Source organism: Cnephaeus nilssonii (genome assembly GCF_951640355.1).
Source record: "Cnephaeus nilssonii genome assembly, chromosome: 9".
Lineage (NCBI taxonomy): Eukaryota > Metazoa > Chordata > Mammalia > Chiroptera > Vespertilionidae > Cnephaeus > Cnephaeus nilssonii.
The window spans coordinates 12,288,055-12,309,686 of NC_137080.1; the positions used below are offsets into that span (position 1 = coordinate 12,288,055).

A 21,632-nucleotide genomic window follows, 5' to 3' on the forward strand; every position below is an offset into this window, starting at 1 on the left:
GCTGCCCCCATGTGGTCAAAGATGGCTGCCCCCATGTGGACACAAGATGGCCACCACAAGATGGCCAGCAGGGGAGGGAAGTTAGGAGGGACCAGGCCTGCAGGGGAGGGCAGTTAGGGGTGACCAGACCTGCAGGGGAGGGCAGTTAGGGGCAATCAGGCTGGCAGGGGAGCAGTTAGGCATCAATCAGGATGGCAGGGGAGTGGTTAGGGGGTGATCAGGCTGGCAGGCAGAAGCGGTTAGGGGTAATCAGGAAGGCAGGCAGGCAAGCAGTTGGGAGCCAGCAGTCCTGGATTGTGAAAGGGATGTCCGACTGGGATCGGGCCTAAATGGGCAGTCGGACATCCCTCGAGGAGTCCCAGATTGGAGAGGGTGCAGGCTGGGCTGAGGGACACACACCCCCATGCACAAATTTCGTGCACCGGGCCTCTAGTTATTAAATACTTAGGAACTGGTAAGGGGACTAGCCATACCAATCCATACCTCAAGCAAGACCATTGTTAAGGCATTGTAGCATAATTAAACTTGCAGCCTGTGTTCTAAAATTTACATAAAATAAAGGTAGACCTTGCCATTAATGTCATTTTAGTATTGATAAAATATGTTAGGTGAGCACCTACTATAGAACACATAGAGTACATGACATTAGAAAATCCCAATCTGTGTAGGACAGACCTCAGATTTCTAAGTAGTAATTTTTTTCACCTTTGCATGTAAAATAAACTCTTTAAATTCCATCTTATATGCAAAGCTCTTTCATACTTAAGATCGATTAAAAACAATATGCATTTATAAACAGTTACCTAAAAAGTGAACTCTAAACTCATATTTACCTTAAATTACCGGTCTTCCAAACATTTAACATCCTTTTAGAAGTTTACAGGGTTTTAAAATATTTTTACAGCCTTTTCCCATTTTCACCAGGGAAATAAATGCTAGTAATTAGTGGTATAATGAAATAGTCCTTCTTATTTTACTAAAGCTAACACTTGTCCAAAATTTAGTTTCTTTCATGCCTTATCTAATTTCTTCAGGTCCAATGTATAACAAATTTTATTAAAACAACTTCAATTGGAAAAATGAATCATATCTCATTCATTCCATAAGTAACATCAGAATCCATTTATTACCTTGGGTAAGAAGTAAAACTGGGAAAATAGACAAATCCCATTATTTAGTGGGGCTTTCTCAGGACTAAAGGCAAGTATGCTGGTATGACAACTTAACCTGTGATATATTACAACTCACAGACTGCTGGCACTGATGGTGACCTGCAAGACCACATAGTACAATTTGCTTTCAGAATATGAGGCCTAGAGATTTTTTGTGACTTAACCACAAGTCTCAGAGACAGAGTTGGGATTTAAGCATCCCACTAAAGCCAATGTCCCTTCAGTGTTATACTACGAACCAGATTCCCATAAATTCTCTTACAACCAGCTGTGCTGGATTGCACAACAAAGCCTGCTCTTCCTTAGCAAGTAACTCTGTAAGTGACAGAAGTAAACATAACTACCAGTCTATTTTACTAAGTGTTCCAGAATTTACACTTAATTGTTTTAGTGTCTTAAACATGACACAGTGATGTCCTCCAAAAGGCAGCCACTGGAACAGATCAGTCATGTGGTCTTCTACTATGCAAAGAAGGCCTTGTTTTCTTCTTTTTCTTTGGTCGGTCAACTGCCTTCTTTGCTATGATGCCAACCTTGCTGCCCTTGATCACAAATCTCTGTCAACATTCTCCTACTGGATAACCTCTGTTATTTGTTGACTACAAGTTGATAACCCATAACCACTAGGTCTTGTTTTTTTTCCAGCCTTGCTCACTAATGAGAAGCTCTTTGTTTTTGTTTTATTTTGTTCTTTTAACTTCAGTTTTGTGTTGTTTCAGATTAGCAGAGATTACTGAAGTCTGAATTCCAGTAATTATCCCAGGTAAATGAGGCATCACTAATAAATCTTTCCTATTCTATTTATAAAAGTTAAGTGTTTTTCCTTCCAGGAAGTATTATGCAACACTAAGATCATTCTTAGAAGGCAACAGGAGGGCCAGCCCTGTTTTAGAAGAGGTTAACAAACAAATTTATTTTTCTTTAAATATAATAATTAGAAAACAGATTAGTGAGGAAATGTTTTTCTGTAAATGTTTTACAAATCATTGTTACAAACAAAGCATCAGCTGTGGAGTTAAATTGTCTTGAATTTTACTCCTATCTTTTTAACAATTTCTATTCACATGCAACTAGACAAATTTCTCAAACTACTTTTCTCAAAGCTTGAGTTACCTCATTTTTTAAAATGGGGGTATAGAATATATCTCATAGGGTTTTCTGAAGGTTAGAATTAAATAAGAAAATGCCCTGAATGCACATTAACATGCTGTCTGGCACATAGAAGAAAGAGCTCACTAAAAAGTAACATCTTTTATTATTATTACTAGAAGCCCGATGTACGAAGATTCATGCCAGAATGGGCCTTCCTCTCCCTGGCTGCCGGCACTGCCTTTGCTCTGGCCAGAGTTGCCTTTGAGCTGCCTTTCCACCTTCCTATGCTGCTCAGAGGCCCAGAGTGGCTGCATATGTAAATTAACCCGCCATCTTTGTCGGGTTAATTTGCATACTCACTCCTGATTGGCTGGTGGGTGTCACAAAGGTACGGTCAATTAGCATGTTACTCTTTTATTAGGTGGATGCTTATTATTAACACAGTAAATGTTTTTCAGTTAAAAAAAAAATTAGTCTTGATCAGCATTAGAGAAAATACATGAGGAAGAAAACAATGCAATCCAATTTCATGTGGGCCCAAAGTGCTGTGTAGTTGATGCATTATCAATGAGTGTATTTTCCAGCTTCTACACTCCCTTCAGGAACTCATCTCCATGCTCTCTGATACAAACTTTAGCCTCTACATTCACCCCTTCCTCAAGTTTCCCTGGCATAGACATTTCCATTCTTCATTGCTTCACTCCACAGAAGGCAATTCCTCTTCCTTTCCAAGAGTGCATTTTCCACCTTGTTGTCTGTTACCAACCTTTCCCTATTTCTCTTAGGAACTCGTTTCATCATGCACCCACTCTGACATCTTCGATATTTCTAATTATTCTTTCTTTAGTCCTTTGTTCTCCAGGCTAGACGAACAGGCAAGTAAGTACCTCCCCCTGACACATGCGCCTATCTCCCTCTTCTCCCCACAATAAAGAACTTTTTAAAGATTTTGCTCACTTCTGATGGGGTCCGCTCATGCATGTTGAAGAAAGGTTGTTGGCCTAACTTAACTTCATTAAAAATACTTACCTTTTCCTCTAATTTCTTCTTCTCCTCACTAAATTGGCTTATTCTTTGTTTGAGAAACTGATTAAGCTGTAAAACCTCTTTCTCAGTAGATGCAAGCTTTTGCTCAAGTTCCTCTTGCTGGGAATTGGACACTGATGGATCTGAAAATGGACTCTGGAGTGAAGTGCTCTCATATTGTGGCTATTAGGGAAAAAAAAACACAGGTAAGAAGACTTTAAAAGCTTACTTGTCTTGAATAAATGAAAAGAAATTGGAAATGAGGGAGAGTACATAATAAGCTCTAGCAATAAACAGATCTTGGCATAAATTTCAGTTTGCCCCTCATTTAATAAAGTGTCACACACTGAAACACAACGAAACTGTCAAACTGATAAGATAGCTGTATGTGTAATAGCTACGGAAAGGCTTTCTAGATAGGCACACATATAAAAACTCAAATGAGGTGTTGAAGAACTCAAACTGTCCCAAAGGTTTTAACACTGTCCTGCATTAGAGATTGAGAGGTATAGAGGATCTACCTAAAACATAGTCACAAACCCAAACAGACAACCAAAATGAGGAAACAAAGAAACAACCCCCAAATGAAAGAACTAGCTAATTCTCCAGAAGAGGAGATAAATGAAGCAGAGAGAAGAAATTTATCTGAAACAGAGTTCAGAATAATGATGTTAAAAATGCTCAACAGTATGAAAAAAGATATAGTAACTATGAAAAAGAACAGTCTGAGATAAAGATGACATAACACAAAGAACACACTGGAAGGAATACACAGATTAGGGGAATCTGAGGATGGAATCAGTGAATTAGAAAACAGAGTGAAAAATATCACTCAATTAGTGAACCAAAAAGAAAAAACAATTAAAAAACAGGAGGACAGCTTAAGGGAGATGTGGGGCAATGTGAAACGTAACAATATTAGAATAGTAGGTGTGCCAAAAGAGGCAGAAAGGAAAAAAGGAATGGAGAAGGTGTTTTAAGAAATAATGGTAGAAAACTTCCCTAACCTGGTAAAGGAAAAAGTCACACAAGTTCAGGAGGCACAGAGAACTCCAAACAAGAAGAACCCAAACAGACCCATCATAATTAAATTGCCCCAAATTAAAGACAAAAAGAGAATCTTAAAGGCAGCAAGAGAAAAGAAAACTGTTACCTACAAAGGAGTTTCCATAAGGCTGACACCAGATTTCTCATCAGAAACTCTACAGGCCAGAAGGGAATAGCATGAAGTACTCAAGGAAATGGAAAGCAAGGATCTGAGACCAACATTACTATATCCAGCAAGGCTATCATTCAAAATAGACGGTCAAATAAAGAGCTTCCCAGACAAAAAAAAAAGGCTAAAGGAGTTCATCGCCACCAAGCCAGCATTACAAGAAATGCTAAAGGGATTGCTGTAAGGGATTGCTGAGAAGAAGAAACAGAGAGAGAAACCTAGCCATACAGAATTAAAATGGCTTTAAATAAGTACCTCTCAATAATAACCCTAAATGTAAATGGATTAAATGCTCCAATCAAAAGGTGTAAGGTAGTGAATGGATACAAAAACATGACCCAATTATATGCTGTCTACAAGAGACCACCTCAAAACAAAAGACACACACAGGATGAAAGTGAAGGGATGGAAAAAAATTTTCCATGCAAATGGAAAAGGAAAAGCTGGAGTAGCAATACTCATATCCGACAAAATAGACTTTAAAAACATCATGCTAAGTGAAATAAGCAAGTCGGAGAAAGATAAATATCATACGATCTCACTCAATTGTGGAATATAACGAACAACATAAACTGATAAACAAAAATAGAGCCAGAGGGAAAAAATATTCTAGAATATAATAGAAATAATCCTGTTATTTGAAAATTTTTCATATTTCCTACAACTTTTGTGATATCATACTATGTTAGTACAGTTTTGGTAATATTATTATACTTAAAATCCTTTTATTCTTGAAATATTAATGTTTATTGCATATAATATTATTATATATAAGATCATATTTCTTGAATAATTGGTGTTTATTGCACGTAACATTATCATATTTAAAATAGTTTTTCTTGAGATATTAATGTTTATGCATGTAACATTATTATATTTAAGATCATTTTTCTTGAAATATTAAGGTTTATTACATGTATTATTATATTTAAAATAGTTTTTAAATTAAAAAAAAACACCTAATGGTAGCTAATAAAAGTCATATTTTACATCTGAAAAGAAATTATATCACCTCTTCAAAAAAAAAAAAAAAAAAGAAGAAGCAAGCCAGCTGTGTGAAACCCTGAGTAAGATCCTGGAATTGAAATCAGACACTCAGGCGCGCGCGCGCGCGCACACACACACACACACACACACACCAAAAAAAGTGAAATCTGAATAAATTCTATAGAATAAAAAAAAAAAATCCTGCCCCAAAGGTGAAGATGCAATTAAAAAAGCATATAAATAGATTTATCATGTTCAGTGTATGTCAAAGATGACAGTGTCGGGCACTGCCTTTTATTAACTGAAACTAGAGGCCCAGGGGTGGGGAGGGGATGGTGAGGGTCCCTCAGCCCAGCTTGCTCCCTTTTGCAATCCGGGACCCCTCAGGGGATGTCCAACTGCTGATTTAGGCTCTATCCCACAGGGATCGGCAGTCAGACAGCCCTCTCATAATCTGGGACCGCTGGCTCCTAACCGCTCGCCTGCCTACCTGCCTGCCTGATTGCCCCTAACCACTTGCCTGCTTGCCTGATCACTCCTAATCACTCTGCCTGCCTGCCTGCCTGATCCCCCTAACTGCTCACCTGCCTGCCTGATCACCCCTAATTGCCTCTGCCCCTGCTGCCACAGCTTTGTCGGGAAAGATGTCTAGAATGACGTCTAGCAGGTCATTTGGCTGTCCAGTCTAATTAGCATATTATGCTTTTATTATTATAGACTAGAGGCCTGGTGCATGAAATTTGTGCATGGGGGGTGTCCCTCAACCCAGCCTGCACCCTCTCCAATCTGGGACCCCTCGAGGGTGGGATCGGGCCTAAACAGGTAGTCGGACATCCCTCTCACAATCCAGGACTGCTGGCTCCCAACCACTCGCCTGCCTACCTTCCTGATTGCCCCTAACCACTTCTGCCTGCCAGCCTGATCACCCCCTAAGCACTCCCATGCCAGCCTGATTGATGTCTAACTGCTCCCCTGCCAGCCTGTTTGCCCCCAACTTCCCTCCTCTGCTGGCCTGGTCACCCCTAACTGCCCTCCCCTGCAGGCTTGATCACCCCCAACTGCCCTCCATTGCAGGCCTGGTCCCTCCCAAATGCCCTCCCCTGCTGGCCATCTTGTGGTGGCCATCTTGTGTCCACATGGGGGCAGGATCTTTGACCACATGGGGGCAGCCATTTTGTGTGTTGGAGTGATAAGTCAATTGGCATATTACTCTTTTATTAGATAGGATAGAGGCCTGGTGCATGGGTGGGGGCCAGCTGGTTTGCCCTGAAGGATGTCCCGGATCAGGGTTCCCTTGGGGCATGGGGCGGCCTGGTTGAGGGGCCTGTAGCGGTTTGCAGGCTGGCCACGCCCGCTGGCGACCCAAGTGGAGGCCCTGGTATCTGGAATTTATGTATCTTCTATAATTGAAACTTTGTAGCCTGGAGCGAAGGCCTGGGCCGGCCAGAGCTGCAGAAGCTTGGCTTCCTCCATTGCCGGGGGAAACCCTAGGCTCCTGCTCTCTCCAGCTCCGTGGCCGCAGCCATTTCTGTTGGGATTTATGTATTTTCTATAATTGAAACTTAGTAGCCTTAAGCGGAGGCCTGGGCCAGCCAGGGTGTGCGGAAAGCTTGGCTTCCTCCATCGCTGGGGAAACCCAAGCCTCCCTCCTGCTCTCTCTGTTGCTGCAGCCATCTTGGTTGGGTTAATTTGCATACTCGCTCTTGATTGGCTTGTGGGCATGGCTTGTGGGTATAGAGGAGTGATGGTTAATTTGCATATTACTCTTTTATTAGATAGGATTATAATGAGAGGCGTAAAAGAAACCTTATATAATTATATAATGGACACAATATAATATGGCAGACAAAGAAAAGTCATGTTAAGTGCAAAGTCTCAGGAGGTGTGAGGATAAATGATGACGGCACTGGGAGAATGAGAAAAAAGGGTTTCCTGGGAAAGTGCCTTTCGAGATAGATTTTGAAAATAGAAAAGATTCTAGCAGGAATAGAAAAAAGAAAAAAAAAGAACATTTCAAAAAGGCAAAGGATGGAATATATGCAGAGAATAATCATGTCTGTTTAAGGTATAGTTTATAAGAACAGGGAGTATAAAGAAACATTAAAAATCTAAGTGGATCATATTGTAGAATAGTAAGGTTCAGAATTTAACCTAAATTCATAGAAAATGGAAAGCCAGTGATGTTTTTAGAATAAGAAAGTAACATGATTTCAGAAGAGTGTGAACTATGTTTTATAAATTCCCTGGCTTTTTTGGTAACTTCCTGGCATTTTATGAATTCCCTGGTATTTGGCCTGTCTTCCTTTTTTCTTTAATAAAAGAGTCCACATTTTGTTTTGTTTTTCCATGAAGTCCTTCCTGTTAACCACAGGTTGAAATTTTAGTATAAAGCATTGTAGTACAAATCACTTTGGTTATACCAATTCTGCCATTCAAACAATCTAGGAAGTTTGAATTTCAGGATAAAGACCTAGTTCTCATTTCCTGCCTCTGAGAGTTGGTAATACCTACGTCTCAGGTCATCAGAACTATAAGGTTATTAAAAGTTTTCAATGGGCAAATAGAAATTACTTCTCAAGAACATGTTTTTCACCTATAAATTCATAATAAAGAATGTTATTTTATTTCAAAAACATTTCATTTAACCTAGAATATACAGAATATTAAAGGTATTATTTTGGTTAATGTGTTATGGAATTAGGATGAACAAGCTATGAGCCCCAAATGTACACATACAAAATGCTGTGCATTAAATTAAAGTTGTTCATAGATTCAAGGTAAAAACCCCTTTGCTAAAGAAATGTTTTATCATCATATTTGTTGTTTCTTCTAATCCCTTCCATTTAATCAGCTCTCTGTACCTATCCAGTTAATACTTCAGGTATCTCTCTTTTATTAACTACCCTAATCATTTAAAATCAAATTTCTCAACAATATTTTGATTATCCACATAATTTAAAATCCTTGTAATAGTTTTAGTAGTCTAGCCCCTTTTCCATATTTCCATCTGTCCTGGCTGACTGGCTTGGAGAGCCCTCTACTGGCCTGATACTGTGTCAGAAAGGATTTTATTCAGCTTTTGGGTACACATTATATTTTACATACCATTGGTAATATAATAATTCTATTATTGAAGTAAAGCCTTTATTCAAAATAATAAAATTACAAGGATAAACTGCACAGTTCTATTAAAATATTGTTATCAGAAATAATCCCTCACATATACGGTGAAATGATTTTTGACAAGATGCCAAGACCAGTCGATGGGGAAGAGACAGTCTTTTCAACAAATGGTTCTGGGAAAACTGGATTGTCCACATCCAACAAAATGAAATTGGAACCTTATCTAACATCATATGTAAAAATTAACTCAAAATATATCAAAGATCTAAATGTCAGACCTAAAATTGCAGAAAAGCTTCATGTCATTGGATTTGGCAAGTGATTTATTGAATATGACACCAAATACAGAAGTAAAAAAAAAAGTAGGTAAATTGAACTTCATAAAAATTAAAATATTTTGTACATGAAAAGATACTATCAACAGAGTAAAAAGGCAACTCAGAATGTAAACAATGTTTGCAAATTGTATATTTGATAAAGGATTAATGTCCAGAGTACATAGAGAACGTCCAAAACTGAACATCAAAAAAACAAACAACTAAATTCAAAATTGGACAGAGGTCTTGAACAGACATACCTCATTTTATCGTGCTTGTCATTATTACACTTAGCAGTTACTGCATTTTTTGCAAATGAAAGTTTGTGGCAACCCTGCATTGAACAAGTCTAGGTATAAAATTAAAATGCCTTATTAATAAAACAACTATAAAATCCTCTGTAATCTTACCTGCAAACTAGACAAATAAGAATCCCCACAGTTTACATAGTGTCCTAACATGGCATGTTGTGCCCGTAATTCATTATCCCTTATCCGCTCGTGTAGGTGAGTAATTTGTTGCTTCTGCCTGCAAAACATAAATTGAAGTCACAGTATAAAAAATGTTTTTTAAAAGTGCAGCATAGGAAATATAGTCAATTATATTGCAATATGTATGGTGCCAGATGGGTACTAGACTTATCGGGGTTATCACTTTGTAAAGAATATAAATGTCTAATCACTATGTTATACACCTGAAACTAATATGATATTGTCCATCAACTGTAATTGTAAAATAAATTTAAAAAATAAAGTATTAATTTCAGGATTATACAATGCACTAAACTATAAGTGTTCAAAATATATACCAGCTGTGGGTCTGTGACTACTCATAGGTACAAAATTCACTTGTATTAGAAATATCAAGTATTTTTAAAGCTTTTTCATAAAATCAATTAAAACTATCTTTTAGAATCTTCATTATCAAGCATTAAGCATATTATGTCAGGCTCTGTTCAAGAGAAAATAGAAAATAAGGAAGTCCAGATGTCTATGCTCTAGTTCATACTCCAGTAGGTCTTTACTTTCTAAGGAAAATCTTTTGAAATTTCAACTCTTACATATATTTAAAAGTTTGAATTAGTGTTTAATTTTAAAGCTAAAATGTTTACTACTTTATCCCATATAAGCACATGAAAATAAGTGTAACTAGCATTGATTAAACACCTCCTCAAGCTATTTCCCAACCACCATGATACTGAGCATGTTTAATTATCTCAAAAGTATGCATAAATGACAAAGAACCAATACATATTGCAGATAATATAATTAAGTAATATTAGTTTATTGCTCAAAGTAATCAGAAAACTGTTAAGTATATAAGATTTTTTTTTTCAGAGCTTTGGTACTCAAACATACAAAATTTTTGGTATATACCCCATATCCAAAATTCTTATCTGTAAGTCATTTACTTTAAATATTCATGATTTTCATAGTTTCTGTGCCTTCATATCTAACATACATTAAAGGAAATGATATTAAAGTAGCTTTCCAATTTGATATTTCCTAAGTGTAAAATACAAATGTTTACTTGCAGCTTTGATAGCTCATTAACATTGCAGCTAACTTGCAACATGTACAAAGAAGATGAGTTTCCAAATAATGCATTCCTCTAATGTAACTGGGAGGATGGTAGAAGAAAGACAGACAGACCGACCCACCAACCAACCTGTAGTTCTGTGTGTGGTTCTTAAAAGGACTGTGACTGGGGAAAGACAGACAATATACTTGGTAAAATTCTATTTTTTTAAACTCTACATAGTGGATACAAAGGTATTTTTTAAGTCTATATTTCTGTGTGCCTGAAATATTTAGTAATTAAAATAAAATAGACTCACCGATCAATTACAATTTCTTTCTGCCTTAGTAATCCTTCCTTTATTTTCAACACTGATTCCCACTTTGTGAAATCCTGATAGCCAGAAGGTGAATAACTTTGACGAGATGATCCAGCCAAAACCTGCACAAACATGTTTATACTGTTAGTATTCTAAAAGTGTCTAAAGGACCTATTTATATAGCATCTAGTATTTTCCCAATGATTTTCATTAAAAAAGGGAGAACCGCACCTTTGAAAAAAATTTTTAAGACTATCTGAAATCACACTTGTGAACACAACATAACTTGAAAACCATCAAGGAAGTTCCAAAGTAAATGTACAAGTCTAAGGAAGAACTAGTGTCAATAGAACATTAAATCTGGCTTATTGTATTACTATATGTAAAATCTTGTTCTCATCTTGGGGAAGCTTTCTGGAAAAGAGATTCATCATTTTCTAAAGAAGGAGTGTAGTAAAAGAATATACAATGTCTAGACTAGACAAACATTACCAAAAGGGTTTCCAAAAGGAAGTAAAAACAGTGCCTGTAGCATTCAGATTCCAAATTGTCATTCATCACATCATCATTTAATTACATTAAAATTTCAAAAGCTAAAATGTTTGCACAAAGTAGTAAATATATCCATAGAAAATAAATCCATAGACAATATATTAAGCAGATAATCTAGGTGACTACTGGCCTCTAGTATATAAATATCATTTAGAAAAAAATATTCTTAGAATTTAAGAAAAATTTGAGATATTTAAAACATAACAACGACAATAAAAACCAATATGACAGATATCCTCAAACTTCTATTGCTGAAACAAAAATTTAATACTGGTGTATTAAGTTGAACTGTGTACTGTCAAAAGGTTATGTTGAAGTGCTAACCCCCAAACATCTCAGAAACAGGGTTTTTGCAGATATGGTCAAGTTAACATGAAGTCATCAGGGTGGGCCCTAACTAGTATGACTAATGTTCCATGAGAAAGGGAAATCTGAACACAGACATGCACATGCAGAGGGGAGAGACATTTTCATCATGCGAAGATGAAAGCAGAGATTGAAGTGATGCATCTACAAGCCAAGGAAAACAAAGGATTGCCAGAAAAGTACTAGAAACTTGGCCTGGAACGGATTCTTCCTTCACAGCCCTCAGAAGGAACCAACTCTGCTGACACCGTGACTTTGGACTTCACACCTCTAGAACTGGGAGACAGTCCATTTCTATGGTTTACGTTACCTGGTTTGGGTTCTTTGTTATGGCAACTCCAGGAAACTAATACATTGGTAAATCAAGGAGGAACATAAATTCCTTGACAAGCTAAATGATACTATATAAACACCACAAAGCAACTTTAAAAGAGTTCAAATGTGCAACGATATTTTTATCCTTTGTTTTTCCAAAGATGCTACTGACAAGACCTAGTTCTGAATAAACCATTAATTGTGTGACATCAACTAGCCATAGAGTAACCCTTTAAGTTAAGATGATTGCCAAGTATACTAGGACGGGATGTTTCGGGCAGAAAGACAGGACAAGATGAACAGACTAAGAAGAGAAGAAACTAGGTGACAACAGAGTACATAACTGTCAGATGGGCAGATATTTGGAGTGTGACACATAGTGTTACAGGGGCAGATTAATCAGATACCCTATCTCTGCATTTCATTCTTTCCCTTGCCTAACATACACCTCAGGCTTATATTCAGCTAGTATACACCAATACAGATATGTTAGCTGTTAGAATACTAAATTACTTTCACTGTGGTTGGTAACTAGCTACTGCCCAAACCCCCTGACTGTCCTCTCCACTACCCAAGCCACTGCCCAGTACATTCCATCATATAAAAGATAGTTACTTCTTGGCACATAAAAAAGGGCCCTCTCAAGATCCTGTTCATTCATAAATGGCATCCTTTCTGTTTGATTTATTCCTGCACTAGTCAGCCCCCCCAGCTCCCAGCTCAACACTACTACCAACATATATTTAGTTGGAAGAGCTAGGATTCATACCCAGGCAGCCCAACAAAAGGGCACCAAATTGTTACTCTGCTTCTACTATGGTCTAATTAAGAAGGTATTGCAAATTTTATCACAAGGGCTAGAAAAAAAACCCTGAAACTAACTGCTCTTAGAAACTAAGAGAAGATTCAGCACCATACACAAATATTGTTCACATTAAGAGAAAGTCTCTACTTATTTCAACTCCATGTTACTTAATGACTATCAATTTATTAGGCAAATCATTTCATAAAATTTATTTTGTCAAATGTAGCTCAAACAAAAATTAAAACAATAAAAGCTAAGCAAAACAAAAGACTATATCATTAATTCCAAAACTCAGCATAAAATCTGGAAATGACCAGAATGATTTGATGAAACATCTGTGCTGTAGTTTATCATACTAAATATATCATTTATTTGGTGACTAAAGGTAACTATATTTTATTTATATACTGAGTTAGATATTAATTAATATACTTTTACCAGTTGAAATATTAAATATTGGTTTTATACATTGTTATCACACTTAACAAAAAACATATACGGTAACTTAAAGACCTATGGTCTCTTCTTCCAAAGATCTAAAAATGGCTCCTCCATTTCTGATCATCACACCTCAGGAAAGACCTATACCATAATATTTGAAGCTATGTTGCGTTATAATCTTGTGCCTATTTGAATAAGACAAGTGCCTAGGCAATAGATGATGAACTTCTCAAGAAGACATTATTCTATTCTTTATAAGTAATCTTCTAAAAAAATTTCCCAGGCTAACAACTTCCTAAGGAAAAGCCTTTTCTTGATTTAGCATCAAGAAAGAGAGGGAGTAAACAGAAGGAAAAAACAGATCTGCAAGAGAAAAGCAAATGACAATACTACGTGGTTTAATACTACTTGGTTTGAACCACTGGCACCACATAAAGGACTTGCCAAATACAATACTAAATAGAATGGAGCTCTTCTTACATTTAAGGCTGATACAGTTAAGCATTTCGCGTGTAGACAGTAGACCTCAACAAAAACAAAATATATAATTACCACACAGAATACCTATACTTTATTTTTCTCTCTAAAGTAGAACTGAGGGGGAAATGAAGACCTTGTCTGCTAGGGGAGAATACTTAAGTACTCAAAGGTACACTATATATGACACAACGTTAGTTTCATCTTTTCATCGCTTGAGTGCTATTCTACACATGCAAATAACTGAGATAAACGACCACATGAAGTGAATACTGTGTGTGCCACATCTGGGTATGCCAAAATATGACTGTGGGACTTCAGGACATGCCACTCCAAAATGTGCTGCTTTGACATTATTTTGAGCTGTAAGCACTGGAAAAATCATGCAGGGAGAGACTTTTCTGAATCCATTCATCTGCCTGAAGATCCTCCAAAAGGAAGCCAATTGTCTTTTTGAGTCCCTCCTTTTCCCCTGGGTATCTTCCATGTGTACATGAGAGATATATACATATTAATAAAATTATTTGTTTTTCTCTTGTTAACCATCTTTTATTACAGGCGTCTCAGCTAAGAACTAACTCAGAAGGGTAGAAATAAAATTATTTTTCTCCGCTATAACAATGTACAGCTGATTTTAAAGATTGTCAATACTCTAAGACAGGGGTGGTGAATGTCCGGCCCACAGGCCATATATAAGGCCCACCAAAATTATTTGGTCTGGCCCTGACAAGGCATTAGGGGTAAGTTAAATGTTTGACCAAATATAGCAGGCTAATTTTTAAGTTGATAATTTTGTATGGCCCACCAATGATGTGATAAATATTCAAATGGCCCTTGGCAGAAAGAAGGTTCCCCACCCCTACTCTAGGAGAGTAAAGAGGCTTTCTGTTAAGATAAAGGACAGTCCTGCCAGTGTGGCTCAGTGGTTGAGTGTGACCTACGAACCAGGAGTCACAGTGCGATTCCCAGTCAGGGCACATGCCGGGTTATGGGCTCTCCCTCTCTAAAAATCAATAAAATATACTTTTTTTTTAAAAAAAAGATAGGAACAATCATGCTTCAAAATATGAAAAAATAGAAAAGTAGTTTATATTCAAATACCCTTTCCTCTTGTGACCCATTAGTAACATATTTTTATCCCGAGTAGTAAGAAAACAACTAAGAATTCCTATTCAATAAAATTGTAACTTTCAGGAGAGGCATACCATTTTGTGGCAGTTATATATTGGTAGTAAAATATTCCAGAAAGCATAGATATTGCTTTGATGGAAGCTGAATAAGACACTGAAGAGATATTGAATATTTCTAGAAAAAAATGTTTCAAAATTCACATATCAATAAAGTAGAAAATTACTATTATGCTGTTCTTAGAATTTCAAGCAGTTAGTCATATTTCTACTTGACTGTTGCCAATATAAGTAATCAAGGAGAACATAATTGCTTAAACTTATGAATACACAATTTATATTTATAGCTTCTGAATAACATAATTTCAACTGACATGAACATGAGATCTAAAAGATAATTACAAAGGAATATAACTCTCTCATCATTGATATTTCTATCTCTTCTTCTCTCTACCTCTCTGAAATAAAATATATATTTAAAAAAAAAAAAAAGATAGAGGACAATCCTTCTTCAATATATGAAAACTGTCTGAGCTAATTTAAAGTATGGAATGGAAAGGATGTCATCAAAGTAACAAACATATCAAAATCTGTACAGGTGGAACTATGGCACTTTTTACAAGTAAACATTTTTCATACATATTTGGTAGTTACCAAACTCAGGGACAGAAGAAAAGGCCTCATTTAGCTGTTTTACCTAAAAATGCATAAGATACAGTGTTGCAATGATGATTTAGAGAAGAAAACAGCAGTTTATCAGCCAAGGAAGAATTATAACTCTCTGCATCTAGACCCAATCATCCAGATTCACAGGCCTATAATACATACACAATCTACCTGTTATTGTAAATAGCAATTTCCACGCTCATACCTGAATAGGGATAATGGGCATCTACAACAACCCAAATACATGCTACTTAGATGAGACCCAATGATATGAAAAGTTGCCAAAATATGTCACTTAATGGTCAAACATGCTTCTAAAATAAGCTTACTATTTGCAGCTGAAAATAGCTCCAAATTCCTTGGCCTCGTCCTGGACATACTGTTAAATTTAGATAATCTAGCGCTACCACACTTAACTGGAATACAACCTCTGTGATTCTTCAAGTTTGTTATCTCACCTTCATTTGCTTTTGTTCCTTAGCTCATTCACCACTCACAACATGTCAAATAGCACAGCAAATCTTCCTCTGTTTCCTGGAATAGTCTATCTGAAGAGATACCCTATCAGAGCTTTTTGGTAAAATAATCATAATGCTTCACCCCCAAAATAAATTCATAAAGTTCAAAAATAAAAATGAACTACAAATTACATAGAATTTAAAGAACTTTTATTCAACAAGAGAAGGAAAAACATAGATTATATGATTACTAAAAGAACTGTGCATTAAAATAAAATCTGTATCTTACTATATTACTAAGAGAACGGTACATTTAATAAAAATCTATATATTAACTAAGTCCATGCAATTATTTATGAAGTATATGACTACACATTTTCTCTAACAAAATAAAACACAAAAAACATATAAAAAAATATTCAATCTGTAACTTCTTCCTTAGAGTGACCTATTAAAGACCCAAGTCTACATCTTGACACTTGAAATTTAAATTATAGAAGGAACTGAGCTGTTAATGATATTATTTCTTTGTTTTGTCTTTATTACTAACTCTATGCTATCTTCAATGGTAAAAGACCTTAGAAACAAATGATTAAAAAAAAACTAATGAGAGGAGCATATATCTCTTTTTCTATGTCATAAAAATACATGTGCATAAAAATAGAGAACCTAGAGGTATTACTAATTTCCACTGTGCTAAACAACTAATTACTATTAAGCCCTTTATTTCCAGGAATGAGCATGTCCCCTCGCAAAAATCAATTTGTTTTATGTCCAATATGTGTTTATATTACCATGGTGTGTGTTTTTTTAATGCCAACAAAGGAAAGATCCATGCACAACACACGATCTTATTACAGTCACAATGCAAAAGTGAAGGGGGGAAATGGTATATCCAAGACTGAGGAGCAAGGCAAATACAAGATTATAAAATCAGAACAAGTTGATTGCTGTTCAGTTTAACATCCCTTCATATATTTTTCTAAAATGTTTAAGAACCAGAGATGTTAAGTGATTTGAGCCTAGTTTATTACTTGGCTCATAGCACACAACAAAAACAAGACGATTAACTGCAATCCCTCAAGTATATTTCTCAGCCTTCAAAAAAAAATCTAAAAATATTTCCAACAGCACAGGAAGGTACTGTAATTAGAGTATTATGATAGTAATCAGGACAGTGTTTCCTTTTCCAGTTTAGTCTGTATCATGGTAAGCCAGGCTGTAATCTTTTATAACCCCTGGGACTCAGCACAGAACCTGACAATCTTTGCTAAATATTGAGCAATCTAAAAATTATCTACAAAAGGCTGCCATCTTCCAAATTATCATTACTTAAAATCTCTATTATCATTTTCAGAGCAATGATGTATGTAACATAAATATATACACTTTAAAGATACAGTTTAAAGAACAGTCCACAAACTTAACATCTGAATAAAAATCATGTTTTCCAGCCTTGATTTAGCTTCATTTCTCTCAGACCTAGCAACTCTCTGAGTAATCTACATAACCAATTTAATTTTAGCTTGCATTTTAGACATAAATGTGAAATATAGTCATTGGTGGCCATAGTGGGTTCTATTTTGGAGGTGTGAAGTCTCCAGCACTTTCTGATTCTCTCACATACATTACACAGATTTTTAATTATCCAAATTTTGAATTTTTTGATATTTTATTTTCTCAAGTTATGTTTTTAAATGTCAATATATTAATGCTGGAATCAAAAATAAACTCTTCGGATATCATGGCCCCGACTAAACAATAAACCTATAAAAATGAATGCATTAACAGGGAAGCCTAATAAACAACTCCGCCGAAAGCATCTCTGGAAACTGACGCAGGGCTGGTCCTGGAACCCACTTACCACCCACCTTTGACCGACTCAAGGGCAAATGAAAACAGCAGATGATGTGTTCAGATCCTTTTGCTGTGTTTATAAACTTTTAATTCGGAGATGGTTGATGATAAAGCACAGATGTCCTGAGATATATTAAAACAATGTACAACTCTCAGTATATTAAAGTTCTGATAAAAAATTACAATGTCTCCACATCAAGAAAGTAAACTTATTCATCTTTTTTCACTAAGACACTTTACATCTCTTGCTTGATAAGGTAAACGTGAGTTCCACATATCAAAATCCATTTTATATAACCTTCTCAACAATGCATCTGGCTATTATGTTTTAGAGGGTCCCACCTGAGGCAATCAAGGACTTAAATGTTAAAATCAAAGTCTTTATATAAAAGCTCAGACCTAAATTAAGGTAAGGGTATCTCCCCCATCCTCAGCACAGGAGCACAGTTAAAAAGGTCACCTGACCTAAAGCCATAGTGTGACTCCTTTAGTGGGTAAGGTGATTCAGTCATATTACTCTGCATGTTAACCAGTTTCAGTCTAATCCTCACCAAAAAAAATTCTATTCATAGATAATTTTATCAAAGAAGTTTATTGATATAAAAGGAAATGCTGTCACTTAACTACCAAAACTTGCAAAAATTACTAAACTGGAATTCAAATACAAATCAAATTCATTTAAAAGTTTGATTATCCTTGAATAAACTGACATTTAGTTATAACAAGCTTACAGAGCCAAGACTAAAAAAGACAAAGGGAGGTCAAATTTATTTACACAGATGTTCATCAAGGGTTATTTCTATATGGTTTACAATGGCGAAAGTTATAAATCACCAAATATCCAATAAGAGACTAATTCAATATATTATGGCACATTTATATGCTGTAAAAACAACACTCATTTAATATATAATCACATAAAAATGCCCAAAATATAAATATGTTTAGAGAATGTGTGCTTATGGTTTGGCCTTCCTTTGCTCTTCACTCCTTTTTTTTTTTTTTTTTTTTTTTTGGCCTTCCTTCACTCTTAACCTCCAAATATATTTAAACCTTCTTAAATGACAAGAAAAAAAGTTACTTTCCCAGTTATTCTACTCTAATCCCTAATCTCCCATCCTCTTCCTCCTCCACTACAATAAGTTTAAAACTGGAGAAGGATTTTATAATTGACCCTAACACTTACTTCTGCAGGACCACTCATTCACACTACCAACTTTGCAATCTTTCCTGATTCTCCCTTTATTCATTCATCCAATCATCCATTTAGTCGGGATTTAAGAATTACTATGAGCCAGGTTCTGTACTAGGGAATAGTACTATACAGAATAAATAGCAGTATAAATATGAGTTACTGGATCAGCTCTCAAGGAGCCTGCAGTCTAGGCACATATACTTATAAATGCAATAAAGAGAGACATGATAACAGAGGTACATGCAAAATTGTTTGCCAGAAGGCAGGAAGGGCTGCACAGCAGATATAAACTGAAACATCACTTGATGGGCAGAAAGGCTGGTAAGAAGGACATTCCTACAAAAAAAGTAGGGAGGTTTAAAATAGAACAATAGCCTGTTCCGAGAGCGGCTGGCAGCTGCACAGGGCCAGAGCACACAATACAGAGGAATGTGATAAGGGATGAAGCTAGAAAGACAGGGCCTAAAAAAGCAAACTAAGAGGTCCGGATTTGAGCTGCGTGAGAACTCAGCCCTCCTCTTTCAAATAAGGGCTGCCCCATACAGCTACAGAAATATCCTCTCACACAGGAATTCTCAACTTTTCATGCCATGGACTTTTCTGGAAGACTGCTAAAGCCTACTGATTTGTTCTTAAGATGTTTTATATACATAAAATACATAGGATTCCCAATAATGCTTATAGACATTCCACTGTAAAGGCAGGGAAGCTAAGTGTGGGCTATGCATATGACTTTCTTCTGTGGAGTGCAGTGAGGAGGGGCAGGGAGTAACCTTACATGGAGAAACCGGGTGGACATTACAGCTCAGCCAGGTGATCAGGTTTAACAATAACAGTGGTAAATCATGTTGATAACATGTACACTTGATATGTGATGAAAATGGCATTTAACCTCTATGGGCTTCCTCTCAAAAACACATTAACCAGTCTAACCATGAGAAAAACATCAGACAAATTCCAACTGGGGAACATTCTACAAAATATCTGACCAGCACTCTTCAAAATGTTTGGGGTCATCAAAAAAGGAAAGTCTGAGAAACTGTCACAACAAACAGGACCAAAGGAGACAGGACCACTAAATGTAATCTGGTATCCGGGATAGGATGCTGGAAAAGAAAAAGGACACCACAGAAAACTGAGGAAATCTGAATCAAGTGTGGGTATTCGCTAAAATAATCTGTCTTGGTGCAACTCTTATGACAAAGATACCATACTAATACAGAATATTAACAATAGGGGAAATGGTGAGTGGGGTATACAGAAACCCTCTGTACTATATTTGTATTAATTCTGTAAATTTAGAATTGTCCTAAAAAATTAAATGCCCCCTGAAGAAGGGAAGGAGGTTAGGGAGCCCTATCTTGTCATGCACCATCAATACAGTTCACTATACCAGCTTAAAAAAAAAAAAAAGCACAGCACTAGAAAGAAAATGAATTATCCTAAAATAATTATTTTTTAAAAACAAATCTGTGATGTAATACTTGTGCTTCTTTAATACATTAAACTACAGTATTTACAGGCAGGTCTAATTATGGTAATTTCAAAGTAGTGAGGAATATCATCAGTATTTCAAGCTCTGAAATTTTCTGAGATTGCTATAGTGACATCAAGTGTATTAACATTTCTGCAGTTTGTGGTCTATAGTCAAAACTTAAGAAGTGCTACATCTCATGTAGAGTTTAGTAAAAATAAAGATGTAATCTTTCCTATCCAAGTTCAAGACCATTGGACTCTATCCATGGACTGCAGGTTAAGGATCCTCTTCTAAAGAAAAAGAGAAAGTAAGTACTAACACTAAATGGACTCATTAAACCCTCACCACAAACCCATTCCACAGACAAGGCAGCTAGGGAAGCTGCATATGGTCATGTGACCACAAGGAGATTCGAATTATATAGTGTGACTCCAAATTAATACTCTGACAGAGCACCTCCAAAAACAGTTCCCAGCCCCTAGTTGTGGAATTTCTGAAGCATACTCTATTGATTATACTGTAGCTCACCAACGCTCCTATTTATTAAACAACTTTCTGTTTAGGCTGCATCAGGCTAAAACTAAAATGTAACATTTCCTAGAGCTCCCTTTGGACTAATAATAATTAGGAGCAGCGGCTAACCAAAAGGAAATGGGTAAACAGAAACCTCCCACTTTTGTACAAATCTGAAAAGTGAATTTCTGCGTCTATTCACTAACTCTCACACACACAGTTAATATCCTTCTAAGGTGGGTGTGTATGCATGTGAGTCACCCCTATGTATGCTTCTAAAGCAAATACAGCAACATGTGAGATATTCATGGCATATTTTACTCAGTCCATGGCAGTTCTTTCGTTTATCCAAGTAGATATTACTAGTATTACTAATTCTCTTTCTCAGAACTCAAGGTGCTTATACTACAGTGAGCTATCCCCTACGCGTCATTTTCAAATGCATGTACATCTGGCAGGCAAACTTACAGCAGACCCAAACATGCCAATCCGTCCGTGAATTACAACTCAACATCTGGATTGGAATCCTCAGTCTCTCAGAAGACATGTCGTATTTGACAAATAACTGTAAACCACTCTATGCTTGTATTTTGAGCCTAGGTTTTGTATTGCA

General features: G+C 36.3%; 1 protein-coding gene across 1 annotated transcript in view; it reads right to left on the reverse strand.

Moving 5' to 3' along the window:
• Positions 1-21,632, reverse strand: part of CEP85L (centrosomal protein 85L) — an 84,698-nt gene that overhangs the window by 19,463 nt on the left and 43,603 nt on the right. The window contains exons 4-6 of the mRNA XM_079781490.1: positions 10,771-10,892; positions 9,344-9,461; positions 3,294-3,473 (exon numbers count right to left, since the gene is read on the reverse strand). Of these exons, the coding sequence (XP_079637616.1) occupies positions 3,294-3,473; positions 9,344-9,461; positions 10,771-10,892 (420 nt within the window). The remainder of the gene's footprint in view (positions 1-3,293; positions 3,474-9,343; positions 9,462-10,770; positions 10,893-21,632) is intronic.